We start from the raw sequence: 16,588 nt of genomic DNA, 5'->3' as shown, positions 1-16,588 counted from the left end.
TGGGTGCGTGCCGGGAGGGTGGTGGCCAGGGCTCGAGAGCGCTGCGGAGGGGCTGGTGGGTGCCTACGGCCATACCACCCTGAGAACGCCCGATCTCGTCTGATCTCGGAAGCTAAGCAGGGTCGGGCCCGGTTAGTACTTGGATGGGAGACCGCCTGGGAATACCGGGTGCTGTAGGCATCTTTTGGTGCCTTTTGTGCCCAGGAGGTCTCCCGTTTTGCTTGGGCAGGCGAGGCCGGGGGCAGGAGGGAGGGGGCCGGTGAGCATCAGGGGTGGCCCTTGTGGCCTTGCGTGTCATGGTAGCCTGGGGCGCGTGTCCAGGGGCCGTGGTCGGCCTGTGTGGGCGTGCGGTGATTGTGTTGGCCGTGGAGGTGTGGGTGCGTGCCGGGAGGGTGGTGGCCAGGGCTCGAGAGCGCTGCGGAGGGACTGGTGGGTGCCTACGGCCATACCACCCTGAGAACACCCGATCTCGTCTGATCTCGGAAGCTAAGCAGGGTCGGGCCCGGTTAGTACTTGGATGGGAGACCGCCTGGGAATACCGGGTGCTGTAGGCATCTTTTGGTGCCTTTTGTGCCCAGGAGGTCTCCCGTTTTGCTTGGGCAGGCGAGGCCGGGGGCAGGAGGGAGGGGGCAGGTGAGCATCTGGGGTGGCCCTTGTGGCCTTGCGTGTCATGGGTAGCCTTGGGTCTTTTCCCTCTCCTTAGTGGTATTTCATTTATTTGTCTCCACTTCTCTTTTTATTATCCATTTGCTTAGGTTTGTATCTTTTTCTTCTTTTCCTTTTTTTAAGAAGAGATATTTTTTTCTGAGCCTTTGGTTAAAATATTATTTTCAATTAACCTTATTATATTTTTCTGGGATCTTATTTATGTACGTTTTCAGTGCGCTTTTTCTGTGTTCTGTGTCAGTGGATTTGTCCTGCCATTTTCTTCTCTGTGTGGCATTCTGGGTTTTCCTGTTGACAATCAGTGTTTTATTCTGTGACTTCTTTGTGCTGTCATTACGCCTTTCTTCCTCTTGTTTTAAGTGTGTCTCCGAGGCTGCCTTTTCATTCCTTGCCGTGTGGATTCTGCTGCTTGGTTTGTGCACTAGGCAAGGAGTCCCTGTGTTTCTGCCAGCGGCCGTGCCATGGTCTGGAATGCCCACTGCAAGATCCCATCCCATGTGCTCTGTAAGACAGCCCCAGGTGTTCATTTTCTTTTCCAATCCCACATCCTTTCCCTCTCTCCAGGCACATGCTGCCTGACCCATAGCCCCATGTCCTCCTGTGGGCCACACCAGAGACATGGTTCCCTTCGCATGCAGTCAGCCTGTTGGTGTCACACAGTGTCTTACCTCACCTAGCAGCGCATCAAGCTCCTCCCGGCTCAGCACGGGGTCACTGCCAAGGGCTCCATCCTCTGCCTGTGCATGGAGAGATGTCCTGTCAGCTCCCTTACTGTCCTCAGCCTGGTCACCTTTTGGTCAGGATTGCTACCCATGTTCAATCCCTCATCTGATGTGGGCCCAGCTCATGCTCCCCCATTACAGCTTCACTAAGTTGCCTCCATATGGTGTCAGCCTGTCCCTCACCCTGCCTGACCCACCTCCACCTTCCTGCTCCCCTTAGGCCCCACTTGTCCTCTCCCACCCCACTCCTGGCAGTGCTTGTGCTGACCTTGGCTGCTGGAAGCAGGTGGTCTCCAGCTGCTGCAGTGGTGCCCAGACCTCCTGTGTCCAGGGTGCCCGTGCAGGACATGCACAGCTGTAGCCCCCTGGACCATCAGGGGAGACACAGACCATCAGGGCAGAGCCCTGCCCTCCAGGGAGGAACTAAGGCTGGCATGTGGGGCATGATGGGGAACTCACCTGGAGTCCCCACTGGGAGCAGGACAGTGGTGGGGAGTGGGGATCCGGGCACAGCAGCGGCTGCAGACGCTCCCCTCCACTCCACCCTGCTGGGTGTCCCGCGCTGCCTCCCCCAGGATCTCGGGGGGTCTCTCCACAGGCAAGTCTGCCTCCAGCAGCTGGCCTGGTTCAGTCACGTTCTCCACACAGGAGCCACATCGCCACGTCCCGCTGCGCAGTGGGAGCAGAGCAGTGAGGGACAGCAGGGGGCACTGGCATCCCTGCGTGCCCTGGGACTCACCTGGGGACGTGGGGCAGTGGGGGCACCAGGCAGGCAAGGTGAAAGGCCCTGGGGCAGCCGTCACAGCAGATGAGCTCACCACCATCACCGCATGCTGCACACTCATCCTCGTTCTCCTGTCCCCAGGGAAGTGGGCAGGGGGTCACTGCCACCCTCACAGGCTGAAGCCATGGCTGTGGCAAGGTCTTTCACCCCCCCTTGCCCTCTCCCCCTGCATCACCCACCCTGCACCAAACATACCAATCCTTTCAGGGCGGTAAAATTGCCTATTTCTTGGGGATCATAACGTGGTGAACCCCCAGTAGCTGAACCCTGTGTTTCCTTTTTGTGGCCAAGGCAAATGGACATGCCAGGAGAACCCCAACAGTTCCTCCTGGGGGTGTACCAGGTGTCACATCCAGGGCTCACCTGGTGGGGCACAGGGTCCTGGCTGTAGACAGTGGCTGCTTGCAGCTGGCCCTGGGGGTGCAATTGGGGTTCCCTGTTCTGTTGGTGAGACAAGAAGGGGTTTTGAGAGGCACTGCTTGCACTGGGGGACACCCCCAGGCCATGGCTATGATGCCATGCAGGAACAACCCCCTGCCACAGCCTTGGCAGCTGCACAAGATGGGGTGAAAACATGAGGGGGGTGTCTGTACACTTGGGCATGCCTTGGGCTGGGCAGGGGGCTTTAGGCTGTGGCTTCTGCTCCTGGTCTCTGGCTCCTCACAGGCAGTTGGGGTATATGGCTTGTCAGCTCTGCTGCCCGTCTTGGAGCTGTCTGCAAGAGAAGCCAGAGGCAGCTCCAGCTCCCCTTCCCCACCTCGCTGCGCCTGAGGGTGGCTCATGAATTTGGGGACTAAACTGGGCAGGAGGTGGCTGGGCTGGGCTCGTCTGTACTTACTTGGGTCCAGCACGTGTTTAATGAGGATGCCCTCGATGGCCCCACGGCTGACGGGCACCTCACCACCTGCCACAGCCACCGCTCTCTGCACCGAGGCAGCCACTGCCTGGAGAGCTGCGGGCAGGGGAGGGGTTCAGTGGGGTGGGTAGCCCCCTGCCCACGGCTGTGGGCAAACAGGGCACACAGGCAGAAACTGCCCTGGGGCTTTCAGCACTCACCGCTGGCACGAGAGGTGCGGGGGGTATCTGTGCCCTCCGGCTTCTTCACGGTCTTTGCCTTCACCAGGGGCCCTACAGCATTGTGAGGATGGGCATCAGGGGGCACGCCACAATACCTCGGGGGCAGCACCCTGCCCCATCTCCATCCTGCTCTGGGTCTCCATACCAGGACTGGCACTGTGCCGTGGAGCGGGCTGTGCCGCCCGGGCCTTGTCTCGCTCCTCAGGGGCTTTCCTCTTGCCTTGGGGTCTGTGTGGGGCCGGCGCTGTGGGGCTCGGGGAGAGACGCCTTCCACGGCGCTGCCGCCCCAGCTCCACCTCTGCAAGATTAACAGTGACTGGGAGAGGCACCAGCGCCCCGGCTGTCACCCCTGCCCACTGTCAGCCCCCGGGGGTGCCCGTCCCAGCTGACCCCCACTACCTCTGGGGAAGGCGCCGCGGAGAGGCCGGAGCCGGGAGTACCGCTCCAGGTTGTAGTCCTTGAAGAGGACGGCCCAGAAGTCTCGGAGGGCGGCGGTGTCGCGGCCCAGCAGCCAGGTGAGCAGCGCGTGAAAAGCGCGGTGGGAGCCCTCCCGCTCCGCCCGGCTCAGCGTCTCCTGCCGGGCACAGCACGGCCAGGGCTGCCCTCCAGCACGCCGAGCCCAGCCCCACAGCATGACCGGCCTATCCTGCTCCGCAGCCTCACCTTGAAGATGTGGTCAGGGACGACATCGTGGTCAGCCAGGCCATGCAGCAGTGGGAAGACGTCGTCCACTGCCATGGCGATCTCGGTGCGGTGCAGCTTCAGCAGGCGCCGCAGGTCCCCGTCGCTGCCCGGGCCCGCCATGGCCGGGGACGCTGCCGGAGCCCTCAGCCGCGCGCGCCCTCCCCTTTAATACACCTCGGCCCAGCACCAGAAACCTCGCTGGAGTCCCGCAGCCCCACTCACTTCTGTACGAGGCCGTAACCTGAGCCCGTCCCTCCCGGCGGGCGGCGGCGCTGGGCTTGTCCCCAGCTTGTCCCCACGGCCCAGCCCCGGGCTCGAGGTCCGGCACCTCCCCAGATCCGGGCGGCAGCAGCCAGCGTGGGCTCGGCTGTGCCGCTGGTGAAGGACACCCAACCCGCGGGGACCGCCCGGGGGGACCAGGGAGAGGGGCTCAGTGAGGTCCTGGTGAGGGACCCCCACCTCTCTCATATCTGCCCTCACCCAGGCGTCTCACAAAATTTCTGGACTTTCCGCAGTAGCTGCTTCTCTCATCCAGAAACTCGGCTGCAGGAGCATGTGGGAAGTAAGAGCCCAACAGCTGGGGGTGTGACAGCAACAAGAGAGTCAGGGTGTCCTAGAGTGTGTCCTGCCCCCACACTGCCCACTTCCCTTCCCAGCATCTCTCATAGACAATGTGGTATGTCTCAAGATAGAAACATAGGGTACTGCAGGAGGAACTGTCTGGGTGCTCACATAATGAATGCATTCCACAGACAGAGGAGTCAAGATGTGAGTGATTTAGGGGTATGTTTGCCTGCAAAAGGATATAAAATGCTGCTGGAGACTGGGCCAATTCAGCAAATTGGTCTCCAGCAGGCAGCTTCTGTGGGGCAGCAGGAAGCGCTGACATACAAAGAAACTCCACAAAATGTGTGTTGGGGTACAACTGAGGATGCTGAACAAGCAAATGTCTTGCCAGAGCCATGGCAGTGCCACGAGTGCACCCAGGGAATACCTGGGCAGGTGCAGCCCACAGCTCTGTCAATACCCACTTCCCAAAACTGAGCATATGGAGCTGCAAAAAGCTTGGAGCCAGGGAGAAGCTGGCTCCTTGAAAGCATCTGGCATAGAAAAGTCTGGGGGCCTGGCTGCTCTGTACCAGGTAGCTGGGAAAGAGAAAGCTCAACAGCTCCTACCCCAAATCCCAGACGTTTGGATTTCCCCAGGATCAATTTCTAGCGTCCCTCCCTCTGGAGGTGTGTGTGGGCTGCCCAGCAGGCTCTGCCAGGGAGGCTGTGGCTGTGCAGAGCTGTCCCCAGGCCCTGGAGCTGAGCAGGACCAGAGCACTGTGCAAGAGGGGACGCTGCTGGGCAGCACAAGGGGATACAGGAACTTTCATTGCTATGTCTTAAAAGAATGGAGCGGTATCTGCTGGCTCCAAAACTGTGCCAGGAGGAAGCATCTGCTGTCAAGAAACTCAGGAAGAATAACAAGACAACACCCTTGGTGAGAGGAGGAAATACCCTTGCACGTGTCTGGTTAATAAATTAATGTGGTTGCCCTTGGAAAGGCTCGCCCTGCAGCTCCTTTCAGCATTCAGGGGGATTTTTCCTGTGGAGCCAGTGAGAACCATAGGATGGGGGTAGGGCAGCTGTCATGCTGGGTTCCTGTGCCCCACACCAGGATTTCTGTGCCCAGCTCTGCCACAGTGGGGATGGCTTCACCACCACCTGTGCCATGCATCCCCCCAAGGGAAAAAACGTGGATGTCAGGTGACACAGGAGGTTCATTTCCCCTCCTGGAGCTGTGCCCAAGCCTGGCCACTGGCGCTGAGCAAAAGCACAGTTGTGACACAGCCTCACAGGTCTGCTCCTTTCTTCCCAGGATCACTTTTTCCCAGTATCCCACCTGCAGTGCCACAATTTATCACTGTCACCCTGTGTTAAGCTGTCTGGCACAGCTGGTCTAGGACGAGGCTCTGGCACTTCCCCCTGCCCACCCAGCTCCCTCCTGGGGAGGCACTGCCCAACACTCCATGAGCCATATGCCCACAGAGTTGAGCTTGGACTTGTCTTAAATTCCAGCTTTGTGACTCTTTCTGTGCTGAGTCACAGACGTTGTTTTCCACATCCAGCCCACTCAGTAGTGCCATGATTTGCATTTTGGGTTGTTTTTTTTGTGTTCCTTCCCCTTTCTGAGAGGGAGGGGAGGCAGAGCAGTGGCCAAGAGAGGCACATCCATGCTGGGAAATCAGGAGGGTGTTTCTGTACAACCTCACTCTGGCCGGCCTGGGCAGCTCTAAGAAATTTGTAAAGGCTGCAAAAAGGCATTTTTTGCCTGGAGCAGGCATGTGCCCTGCCTGGCTGTCAGGGCCCCAGGCTGGGGTGCAGGGCTTTCAGGATGCCCTTTCCTATTGCTCTCTCTGTAGAAGCCAGGACTCCAGGGGTGGATTAAAATGTTCCTCCCCAAATACCCAGTAAAATCAGTGACTCAGCATCCAGCACAAGTATTTGTAGGCCCTGGGATGCACCTTGATTTCCTCCTGCAAAAGCCATTGATGCAAACGTGCCCCTTCCTCCTTTCCAATTTCCCTTCCTTGCTGAAGTCCTGTGGTGCAAACCATCTCTGTGTGTCTCTCGGGCACAACTGCCCCTCACTCATCTCAAACGTCCCTGAACCACAGTCAGGAGAGAACAGGCAGCAGTGGAATACTCATGCATGGGATCACACCAGGAAGGCAGGGAGGCCCCACCTTAGTCTCTGATTCCAATCCCACCACGCCTGAGGCACACGGAGTCCTCATGAAACACTGCAACCATGTGCAGAGATTTTATTCCTCTCCCCTCACCTTCAGCTGCTCCAGATTCCAGCATCTTTGAAAAAAAGGGCTCCATGTGGGCCCCTGTGCCAGATTCCCATTTCTTGCAGCTTCCCTACCACCGCCCCACACGGTCTGGACAGGAGCAGCTCCACCTGCATGCATCCCAGCTGCTCCTGCAAGGGCCTGGGAAGGAGAGCTGAAGCAGAAAAGATTTACTTTCGCTTCAGTTTCCTCTTTCCTCCCCCTTTAGAAAGAAGAAACAAAAGCCCAGAGGTATGTTATATTAATTTATTTGGGACACACCAAAAAGGAAAGTCAACAACTGTTAACGTACAAAAGTACAGAATCCTGGGACAAGATTTACTGTCCTGATTAAAAAGGCACCATGGTCCCAAAGAAGAGTAATCAGAATACCAGAATACATGATTTAGAAATTTTCCCCCTGTTGCAGCAGAAACAGAGCCAGGCTTTGGCTCTATCCACAGTCAAACCCAGTAAAAAAAACCCAAATATGATTTTAATATGATAAACTCTGCTCAGCCTGTACAGGATGTCGTGAAAAGAATCACAGCCTAGAAGTTGGTCAGATTTTTTTTGTCTTATTTTGAAACAGCAAAGGTGATTAATCACTAAATAGGTAACAAGGAAGACAGCAGAATGCTGACACCTGCGGCTTGACTTTCCCTCAGACACGTCAGTTCAACTGAGACCAGCACGCTGAGTGTGGGGCTTCTGAATGAAATGTAATTCCCTGTGGTAGACAGGAAGTCAAATTTGACAACCTTAATTTCCCTGAATCCCTGAAAATCATAAAGCACTATACAGCTGTGTTCCATATCCAAGCCAACCCAAATGGATTTGCTTTACACACAAGCATTTATACTGTCAGCTATATCTGTAATAAAAAGGGGACTTACAGCAGTTATTAAAAAACTTCTACTTTGGCGAGGTCCGAGCTTGGCTATATTCCCTGCTGAAACAGAGCTGCTGGTGTAGAGACCCAGTGAGAGGCTCAATCCAGCACCTCCGGGCTGGAAGGCAAATAGTTTAAACGTGACATAATTTGCATGGGGAGGTCAGTGAAGCATGTCAGAGAGAGGAGATGGAGGGAGGCTGCGAAGCCTCAGGCAGCGGAGGCTCAAGGGTGCTGCTACCAAACCTGTAAAACTACGAGTGGTGCAGAGCACGCGGCGGGCACTAAATACTTTGGAGCGACTTACCATGAAGAGCTTGTCAGAGACACAGAGCAAGGACCCTTGTAAGGAGCACGGTCCCTGAGAAGGGACACACGGCTCACAGCCAGACAGATCTGTGCCAGGTGGCTGAGGCTGGAGCCTGCCTGGGCAGCCCGGCCGGGGCCACCGTGTCCCAGGGGACCAGCAGCTGCTCCGTGTTTCGTTCCTCCTTTGGCACAGGACTTCAAAGCAGTCCGAGGACTGATTCATCAAAAGTAAATGAACTGTCAAAATTATTCGTACATGCATTTATTGTTAAAGGGAGCAAAAGCCAAAGAATGAAAGAGCACGAGTTAATGTCAGTAAACAATGTGCAGGACGGAGAGGAAAGAAACGGGGAAAAGCTGAGATACTGGAGTGGGGAAACCAACATTCACACTGGAAGGTAAATTTTAAAACCAGGCAAGTTTGCGCTCTTTCTACCACAGATCTTTTGTGGACAAATAGAGACTTGGGAGTTTTCAGTGTGGTCTGGCAAGGTTTGGGCATCTCACCAGAGAGATCTCCAGCACTGGGTTTCACTGGAAGTTCAAGTCTCTCACCTTTAAAAAACCAGTAAAGCAACTCTTAACTAAAAAGGTCACAGATAGTCACTGCTCAGGATGTACGTGGGCAAGAGGGTCACGCTTTGTTCAAACAACCTCCGGGTGGAAAACTACCATCTCCCCCCTGCTGGTCTACAGACACCACCTCGGGGGTGGAAGAGCAAGCCCAGATGTCGGTGCCTGCTGCTGTGAACACCACAGCTACACCTGGGAAGGCTTATTCTTCCCTATGTCCTAAAAAGGCAGTATAACAGTTTATAAAATTACTCTCATCTTAAAACTAAATAATGCAATTTGCATTTTCTCCTATGTTAACCCCCTCCCCCCAAAGATAAAACATTACCACTTCATTTAGGATTCACACCCCAGATCCTAGATTAGGGACTTCATGATAAAACTCATCCAGTTACTGGAAGGTTTATCCTGATCAAGGAAACGTTGGTAAAATAGAATCTAGAATAAACATTCAGAATCACCAATGCTTTAACAGCCAAAGCACTCCACTCCACTGTCTTCTGCTCTCCGCCTGCTCCTCAAGCAGGAGAGCAGTCCCTTCCCAAAAGCACAGCATGCCTCTCCGGGGCTGGTGACACACGCTGCAAACCCACTTCCTTCCTGGCAGAAACGCCAGCTCCCGCAGGAAGAGGCCAAGCATCTTTCACCCCCACTGCAGCCAGGGCTCTTCAGCACAGGGATTTTCTGTTAGCAACAAGTCCAAGTTACCACCCTGCAGTAAATCCGTGTCCTGATTCATGCTGTTAGGCCACCACTGGCTCAGAAATGTTGAGAGACTTCCAAACCCCACGGATGCAGACAGGACCTTGGAAGAAGAGGCTTACGTGCTACGTAACCTTGGATCATCCTCTGCATCTGAGCCTTGGCATTGCTGGCTGCTGACAGCTCATCCTTCCAAATCCATATGGTTTAGTCCTTGCTGTCATTGTCACCATCCCAGCCCTCTTCCCTGGAGGCAGCATGTTCCTGAGCTCTGGCTTGAGGATCTACAACAATCACTTCCAATGAATGGTGGGATTTCAAACTTGCCTAATGTGTGCATTGCCACCTTGTACTCCAGCAGCTCTGCCCGCTCTCGGCGGCGGGCGCTAGCAGTTTTTCACCTTTTCCACAGTCTCGTAGAAGCCAGGCCTGACCCTGCGGATGCTCATCCGTATGTGCTCGCCCTCCAGGGGCAGGTCAGTGCCGGCGGTGGCGGCGGCGGTGCAGCGGCGCTTCCGCCGGCCCCGCAGCGAGAAGGCCGGGGCGCCGCCGTTCTCCTCCTCCACAGGGTACAGCTCGTCCACGCTTGTGCCCTCATCCGACTGCTCCTCGCCCTTGTACTTCATCTCCTTTGCCTTGCTGCTCTCCTTCTCTTCCCTGGCGAGCTTCCTGAAGTGCTCCAGACACTGTATCTTCTGCCTTCTCTCCATCATCTTCAGCTCCTGCTTCTCTGTGAAATCTTCGTAGTACATTTTTCTCTCATTCCTCTGATCTTCCAGAAACTTCCACTCGATGCTGGTCATTTTTATCCCACTGTACTCCTCCAGTTTATCCCTCATCTGTGCGTCTGCACAAAACACGTCAAAGAGCTTCTCCGAACTCTCATTGAATCTGTCGGCTCGTTCAGAAAAAGCCTGGTTCTGTCTCTGCTTCCTGGTCTGGTACAATCGAGTGAACTCCTCGTACATTTTGAGGATGAGTTTCTTTATGTTCTGCGTGGCGATGGTGTGCAGGTTGCAGACCAGCCAGTGCTCCTGCAGGTGCTCTGCGAGCAGCTGGGCCGCGTCCTCCTTGGAGCGCTGGGCCTGGCCGGCCCTCTTGGGCTGCAGCAGGTACAGCATGTTCTGCACCACATCCTTCTTGGTGGGCAGCACCCCCTGCGCGAAGCCCGACGACTCCACGTACTCCACAGTCCCCAGGGTCTTCCGTGCCCTCACCTCGGTGTCCAGTGATTCCATCACTGCTCGATAGTTCTGTGGTTACGACATAATCTGAAAGACGGGAGGAAAAGAGAGGAATGTGTCAAACGAGGCAGTTTTTTCCACGCAGCAGAAACAAGCCGATGTAAGCCGTGCTGAGGCCAATGGGACGCGGGGCTTTGCGGCGCTCCGCCGCTGTTGGACGGCTGCGTTAGCCCAGCCCATCCCAGCCCCTGTTCCGCGAGCCTATCGCTCCTCGGAGCGGCTCCCAGAACCTAATACGGCGCGTCTGCGTGCGGGAATTCGGCTTTAATTGAGTTTTGCACTTCGCCTTGGCAATTACAGCGAGGCAGGCAGGCCGGAGCCACAGCGCCAGCCCGGCCGTGCCCTACCCCAGCTCCGCCCGCCTGACCCCGCCACAGCGCCCGAACCGCCCGCTCCCCACCCCCCCCGGCCCTGAGCATGGCCCGCACCCCCTCAACCCCCCCGGGGCGCGGAGCCGCGAGGCACGGCCGCCTCGGGCGCATCCCCGGGCAGCTCCCGCGGCTCGGCCCCGCACCGGCCGCGGCACGCGGGGCCGCCTCCGCCCTGCGGCGCTGAGTCACGGCGCGGCGGGCCCCGGGCGCCACCCACGCCAGCCCCGTGCGAAGGTCGTCGCCGCTCGCCCCGGCGCCCCCCGCCCGGCGCTCACCGGCATCGCGCGGAGCGCGGCGCGGAGCTTGCGCAGGGCGCGGCACGGGAACCGCACCGACGGTGCCGCCGCCATCTTGACGAGGGGAAGCGCCGCCGCTCCCTGGCCTTGCGTCCGTCCCGGAAGTACCGCCCACCCCCGCGCGCCGGAAGCGCACTGCTCGCGAGCCACGCCCATTCCGTCTCGGGCCGCGCGTGAGCAGCGCGTGAGTGACACCGCCGCGACGCGAGGGGGGGAAAGGGGGACGGGGGGCTCGCGTACCGCCCGCCGCGGGTAACGGGAGCCGCGTGCGCTCGCGGGGCCCCGCCAAGGGGCGGGCGGCAGCGGATTGGGCGGCGCGGCCGGGGGAGCGGGGTGACGGAGCCCTTACTGCGGGGCAGCTGATTGGTCAGTGCCCTGAGGGGGCCCCGGCCAGGGAGCTGATTGGCGGATGCCTTGGCTGTGGGGCAGGCAGGAGGGAGCTGATTGGTCGGTGCCTGGGCTGTGGGGCAGGCGGCTGGGAGGGTGATGAGTGGTTGTGGTGCCCCAGGCAGGGCAGGTGCCTGGTCCCCCATGGGCAGCCACATGTCTATAACCCCCGATGCCAGGTTGGTGACGGCAGCCAGACGGTGACAGTGACAGCAGTGATGGGCACAGGGACAGAGCCGGCGGAGGCGCAGTGTGACTCATTGGAGGGGTGAGGCCCTGCCCTGCCCCATGCTCCCCCCTGTGTCCCCCAGCACCGCTAATCTGCCCCTGCCCCTACAGGAGGATCTACCTGGATTACAATGCCACCACCCCCCTGGCCCCCGAGGTGTCCCAGGTCGTGTGGGATGCCATGTGCCAGGCCTGGGGCAACCCCAGCAGCTCCCACCCCGCAGGTAGGGATCAGGATGGGCCGTGTTCCCTCCTCGGGCTGGCCCCTGTGGTGACAGGAACCCACGGGAGCTGCTAGATCTGGTCCTGCAGGCAGCAAGGCAAAGGAGCTCATCAGCAGTGCACGGGAGAGCCTGGCCAAGATGCTGGGAGGCCGCCCCGAGGACATCGTCTTCACCTCAGGGGGCACGGAGGTGGGAGCAGGGGCGCCCCCTTCCTGGGAATCCCTGCCCACCACCCCCTCTCTAGCAAGCAGCGATGAGGAGGGTAGGGGTGAAGGGCACTGTGCTCCTTCTAAGCCTCCATTTTCCCTCTCCTTCCCTCCTTCAGGCAAACAACATGGTGATCCACACTGCCTGCAGGCACTATCACAACAGCCAGCGTGGGATGGGGGACAGCCGGGGCATACCACACATTGTGACATCCAGCGTGGAGCACGACTCCATCCGCCTGCCACTGGAGCAGCTGGGGAAGGAGGGCCTGGCAGGTGAGTGGCACTGGCACAGATGAGGTTTGAATGGGGGACTTGTCTCTGCTGGTGTTTTTGGAGGAGGGCAAGATCCTGCATGCTCTGTGATGTTCCACTTTCTCCCCCTGGGACGGGCACCATTTCCCCCTGTGGTTGCTCATGTTGCCCCGCCTGGATGTGTCACCTCCCTGCTCTATGCCTGTGCTCCCACCACCCACACACTCCTGCCCTGCTCAGTGGGGCCTATGCAGCCCCAAGCGCTCACAGCCTACCCAGCCAGCCTCAGGCCTTGTCTCCTGGCCTGCAGAAGCCACTTTTGTGCCTGTGTCCCCACGGAGCGGGCAGGCAGAGGTGGACGATGTCCTGGCCGCCGTCCAGCCAAACACCTGCCTGGTGTCCCTCATGCTGGCCAATAACGAGACCGGGGTGATCATGGTGAGTGTGGGCAGAGAGGGGGATGGGGCAGAGATACCCTACAAAGAGGAGGTAACAGAGGGGAGCAGAAGGGATGCAGCCCCTCGTCCCTGCCACCAGCCCGTCGCAGAGCTGAGCCAGCGCGTCAGTGCCCTCAACCGGCGCCGAGCAGCGCAGGGCCTGCCCCGGATCCTGGTGCACACGGATGCAGCACAGATGATTGGCAAGGGGCGTGTGGACGTGCAGGAGCTGGGCGTGGACTACTTGACCATCGTGGGACACAAGGTGTGGCCCTGCTCTTGTAGCTGCTGATCACCCTGTGTTACATCTCTGCTGGGCTGCCAGGGGGACTTTGGGTGCCCCACACAGCTTGGTACCTCACCAAAGTTCTGCTGGGTGGTGCTCTGCAGACAGACTTCACTCCTGTGGAACATGTCTGGGCTGGGGGGCAGGAGACAGCATGGGGAGTGGCTCTGTAATGCCTTGTGCCTGTGCAGTGGGCAGGGGCCAGCACTGGAGGGCACTCAGATTTGGGCAGGAAGCACTGTCAGTGCTGTCAGTGTCCCCAGGGTCACTGTGGCTGTCCCCACAGTTCCATGGCCCAAGGATTGGAGCGCTGTACATCCGCAGCCCCGGCACTGCCACCCCGCTGCACCCCATGCTCTTTGGAGGGGGACAGGAGAGGAGTTTCCGGCCAGGGTAAGGGGGCAGGTGGTTACCTGGAGAGCTGGCCCCCTGGCTGGTGGCCAGGCCACGTGGGCTGCCTTGTCTGAGCTGAGGTGGCAGCTGTGTCACCTGCCAGCCCTGGGGCGAGCAACCCAGCACAGCAGGGAAATGGATCCGTGCATGGAAACTCCCTGGAGCTCAGGCTTTGCCAAGGGTGTAACAGGGTGGAACTGCCTCCTTCTGAACCAACTCAGAGAGGTGCCCAGGAGCCCTTGCCAGTAATGAGGGGTCCCATGAGGGAATGTCTGTGTCTCAGGGTTGGGTTTCTGGTCAGGAGAAATAACTCACTGGTCCCTGTTCCCTTCTAGCACTGAGAACACCCCGATGATTGCCGGCCTTGGCCAGGTCAGTTGGGATGGTCAGGGGTGAGTGGTGCAGAGCCAGCACAGAGACAGCCACTTGTGCTCCCTGGTCATCAGAAGGGACAAACTTGGGACATGTGGGAGGGAGGGTGAGCTGGGAAAAGTGGTGGGGCTTTCTGATGCCAGTTGAAGGAGGTGCTTTGGCACGCTTGCTGAGGGTTTGCAGCCCTGACAGTCACCCAGCTCACATGGCACAGGGCACTGAGAGGGGACACAGGGGACCTGGCACTGCAGAGGCTGTTCCAGGCTGGGCTCACATCCCAGGGACCATGCACAGAGGGAGAGTTCCAAGGGTCACTGGTGGAGCCTGTCTGTGTGTTCTCAGGCTGCAGAGTTAGTGAACAGGAACTGGGAGGCCTATGAGGCTCATATGCGGGATGTCCGGGATTACCTGGAGGCCACGCTGGAGGTGAGCACATCTGGTCCCTCCCCACAGTCTCAGGCTGCAGGGTGTGGGGCCTGGAGCAGGGTGGATATGTCCCTCTGGCCCTGCCCACCCCCTCATAAGGACAGAGCTGCTTGGAAACCCAGAGAGGTTCACAGCCCTCTGATTTCTCCAGGCCTCCTTTGGGAAGCAGAGGATTCGCTTCAACAGTCACTTTAAGGGCTCCAAGCGACTCTGCAACACCTGCAATTTCTCCATCCTGGGCCCAGGCCTTCAAGGTAGCTCTTACCCTACCTCTGTCCCGTGATTGTTACACAGAGCCAAGCACCTGCCCCTCACAGCACCTGTGGCTGAGGCTGGTGGGCACTTGGCATGGCTCAGGCAGGGAGGTGAGGCAGGAGTAGCCCTGGAGGGAGCCTTGGCACTGGGAGAGCTGTGCTTGTGTTGCTTGTGCTGCAGGACGGAGGGTGCTGGCTCACTGCAAGGTGCTCCTTGCCAGCGTCGGGGCTGCCTGCCACTCTGAGAAGGGGGATCGGTGAGCAGATGATTTTCCAGCCCCTGGGGCACTTCCCGGAGGACAGGAGTTGGGAGGGATGGAAACAGGACAGGGAAAGGGACAGTGGGTGGCTTGGGCAGCATCACCTGGAATAAAGAGGGTACAGAACTCCTCCTTCCAGAGGAGCTGAAGGGCTGTGAAGGGGATTTTTGCAGGAGACACAGCTGGAGTGCTGGATTTCTGCTTGGAAGGAGTTTGTCCCTCCCAGCTTTGGTTATCCAGCTTTTAAACTCCTGGCACTACCAGAAGAGAGTCTGCCTTGTGTCTTTGTGTGCCTGGCTCACCTGCTCCAGCCCTGCTTGGGTGTCTGGATGGCTCCTTTAGGGGATATGGGGACTGTGGGTGCTTTTGGCCTGGTCTAGAGCAATGCCCTCTGGATGTGGCAGAGCTGCCAACCCACAGGGACATGGAACAGGCTCTTCTTAGAAGAGCCAGATCTCCCTTAGGGCAACAAGCCTAGTGGGATTGGGTGCCCCTGGAAAGCAAACGGGGCTGTGCAGGGGACAGATACCTGGAGTGTATCTGCAAATGTGATTGCTCCTGTGGCTCGGTGAGGCTCCCTGCTGATGTGTGGGGCTTCCTCAGCCTTCCAGTCCAACCTCCTGCTCCTGGCTGTGTTGCAGGCCCTCCCCAGTGCTGCTGAGCTGCGGGATTCCCCCAGAGGTGGCACAGAACGCGCTGCGGCTGAGCGTGGGGCGCGGCACCACCCGGGCAGACGTGGACAGGGCTGTGCAGGACCTCGTGCGGGCTGTGGAGCAGCTGGAGCGGGACCAGGCCCCATAGAGCCCTGAACTGCTGATGGACACCACTCAGGTTCTTGGGGTGGGCCCCTGGGTGCCAGCCTGGGCTCAGGGGTGGCAGGACGAGGTTCTGAGGAGGGGGCTTGGCTGCTTTGGGGCTGGGGCAAGACTCAGCCCTGCTGTACACTGGAGGCTTTTGCAGAGTCATGTTGCCCAGTGCCCCTGGCTGGCCAGATGTATCTAGCTGGTGCTTGCACATGTATGTGTTGGCACAGCTGAGCCTTAGAGCTCGAGTCCCTGCAGAGGGACAGGCATGGAAGCCATGGAAGGAGGAGCCTCATGACCTGGTTGCTTTCCACAAAGGAAGCTTTCCTGCTGCCTGAGCAGCCAGAGGTAGAAAGACCATCTGCCCCAGAGTGAAATGAGGAATTGATAGAAGCACAGCAGGATTCTGGGCTGGGAACTGCTCTGCCCTAAGCTGTCAAAGGGATTTCTGGCTGGGCAGAGCTTTCCCAGCACTGCTTTGCTTTACCTGCTCCCCTTTTATTCTTGTCCTTCCTACAGGGTGCAGAGCTCCTGTTGCCAGCTCCACCTGCTCCTCAAGGAAACGGTTCTCGGGGCAGCTGTGACTGTGCCAGCACCTGAGGGACCCCTGCATGGCCCAGGGTCTCTCTGGCATCACCATCACTGGAGGACACAAGTGTCACATGGATCAGGAGCATTGCCATCTGGGCTGGCTGATGTCAGGGAACTTGATCTCCCGAAGTATTCATAGGAATAAAAGTAATTGCTGCTTCTTTTCACAAGTAAAATGTATTTTCTATGGGGGAAGCTGGACTGGTTGGAGCCACCTGAGTGGTGCCTTTTCCCTCAGAAAATGTTCGTGTCACAGAACAGAGGCACAGGCAGCTGGAGTGGGAGGTGCCTGCATGGCCTGGTTGGCACAGAGCCCATGGACACA

At 58.4% G+C, this 16,588-nt stretch overlaps 3 protein-coding genes and 2 non-coding genes across 11 annotated transcripts; 3 read left to right on the top strand and 2 right to left on the bottom strand.

Moving 5' to 3' along the window:
• The first annotated feature begins 61 nt into the window (after positions 1-61).
• Positions 62-180, top strand: LOC139595237 (5S ribosomal RNA). Its single transcript, XR_011680958.1, has one exon. It is a non-coding gene; the product is annotated as a 5S ribosomal RNA (ribosomal RNA).
• A 255-nt stretch (positions 181-435) lies between these two features.
• On the top strand, positions 436-554 carry LOC139595225 (5S ribosomal RNA). Its single transcript, XR_011680947.1, has one exon. It is a non-coding gene; the product is annotated as a 5S ribosomal RNA (ribosomal RNA).
• A 146-nt stretch (positions 555-700) lies between these two features.
• AIRE (autoimmune regulator) lies at positions 701-4,496 on the bottom strand. Of its 3 annotated transcripts, none has more exons than XM_071437382.1 (12): positions 3,913-4,496; positions 3,649-3,823; positions 3,395-3,565; positions 3,229-3,300; positions 3,011-3,124; positions 2,778-2,887; positions 2,536-2,613; positions 2,128-2,243; positions 1,848-2,057; positions 1,657-1,753; positions 1,335-1,403; positions 701-1,168 (listed from the first exon to the last, which is right to left on the bottom strand). In XM_071437382.1, exons 1-12 carry the CDS (start codon positions 4,051-4,053, stop codon positions 1,088-1,090), a joined length of 1,434 nt encoding a protein of 477 aa, XP_071293483.1. In that variant the 5' UTR covers positions 4,054-4,496; the 3' UTR covers positions 701-1,087. The 3 variants fall into 3 exon arrangements, with proteins under 3 accessions (XP_071293483.1, XP_071293484.1, XP_071293485.1); XM_071437383.1 differs by having other exon boundaries at positions 2,128-2,240; XM_071437384.1 differs by having other exon boundaries at positions 3,395-3,547.
• A 2,511-nt stretch (positions 4,497-7,007) lies between these two features.
• LOC139594850 (uncharacterized) lies at positions 7,008-11,261 on the bottom strand. Its single transcript, XM_071437381.1, has 2 exons — positions 11,121-11,261; positions 7,008-10,501 (listed from the first exon to the last, which is right to left on the bottom strand). The coding sequence occupies exon 2, from the start codon at positions 10,466-10,468 to the stop codon at positions 9,617-9,619; it is 852 nt and encodes a 283-aa protein (XP_071293482.1). The 5' UTR covers positions 10,469-10,501; positions 11,121-11,261; the 3' UTR covers positions 7,008-9,616.
• SCLY (selenocysteine lyase) lies at positions 11,196-16,433 on the top strand. 5 transcript variants are annotated; one of them, XM_071437374.1, is made up of 14 exons: positions 11,196-11,325; positions 11,708-11,796; positions 11,868-11,980; positions 12,069-12,169; positions 12,306-12,462; positions 12,752-12,879; positions 12,979-13,143; positions 13,451-13,557; positions 13,893-13,929; positions 14,272-14,355; positions 14,507-14,609; positions 14,791-14,866; positions 15,511-15,700; positions 16,192-16,433. In XM_071437374.1, the coding sequence occupies exons 2-13, from the start codon at positions 11,747-11,749 to the stop codon at positions 15,668-15,670; spliced, it is 1,281 nt and encodes a 426-aa protein (XP_071293475.1). In that variant the 5' UTR covers positions 11,196-11,325; positions 11,708-11,746; the 3' UTR covers positions 15,671-15,700; positions 16,192-16,433. The 5 variants fall into 5 exon arrangements, with proteins under 5 accessions (XP_071293475.1, XP_071293476.1, XP_071293479.1 ...); XM_071437375.1 differs by having other exon boundaries at positions 15,511-15,709; XM_071437376.1 differs by lacking the exon at positions 11,196-11,325 and adding an exon at positions 11,461-11,588.
• Positions 16,434-16,588: the final 155 nt, after the last annotated feature.

The sequence above is a fragment of the Agelaius tricolor genome, unplaced genomic scaffold, assembly GCF_023055355.1.
Source record: "Agelaius tricolor isolate 1412-34295 unplaced genomic scaffold, bAgeTri1.0.p SCAF_12, whole genome shotgun sequence".
Taxonomy (NCBI): Eukaryota; Metazoa; Chordata; class Aves; order Passeriformes; family Icteridae; genus Agelaius; species Agelaius tricolor.
Note: the sequence above shows the minus strand (reverse complement) of the source record. Positions and strands in the feature narration are given on the sequence as shown.

Excerpts from the sequence above, each read along its gene's own strand:
- LOC139594850 (XM_071437381.1), bottom strand. The coding sequence starts at position 10,468 with ATGGAATCACTGGACACCGAGGTGAGGGCACGGAAGACCCTGGGGACT.
- AIRE (XM_071437382.1), bottom strand. The coding sequence starts at position 4,053 with ATGGCGGGCCCGGGCAGCGACGGGGACCTGCGGCGCCTGCTGAAGCTG. Across the intron at positions 3,566-3,648 it reads CCGCGGCGCCTTCCCCAGAG|TCACTGTTAATCTTGCAGAG; the intron begins GTAGTGGGGGTC and ends TGCCTCTCCCAG. Across the intron at positions 2,244-2,535 it reads AGGACCCTGTGCCCCACCAG|GAGAACGAGGATGAGTGTGC; the intron begins GTGAGCCCTGGA and ends CCCTGGGGACAG.
- SCLY (XM_071437374.1), top strand. The coding sequence starts at position 11,747 with ATGGGCACAGGGACAGAGCCGGCGGAGGCGCAGTGTGACTCATTGGAG. Across the intron at positions 11,797-11,867 it reads CAGTGTGACTCATTGGAGGG|GAGGATCTACCTGGATTACA; the intron begins GTGAGGCCCTGC and ends CTGCCCCTACAG. Across the intron at positions 13,930-14,271 it reads TGATTGCCGGCCTTGGCCAG|GCTGCAGAGTTAGTGAACAG; the intron begins GTCAGTTGGGAT and ends GTGTGTTCTCAG.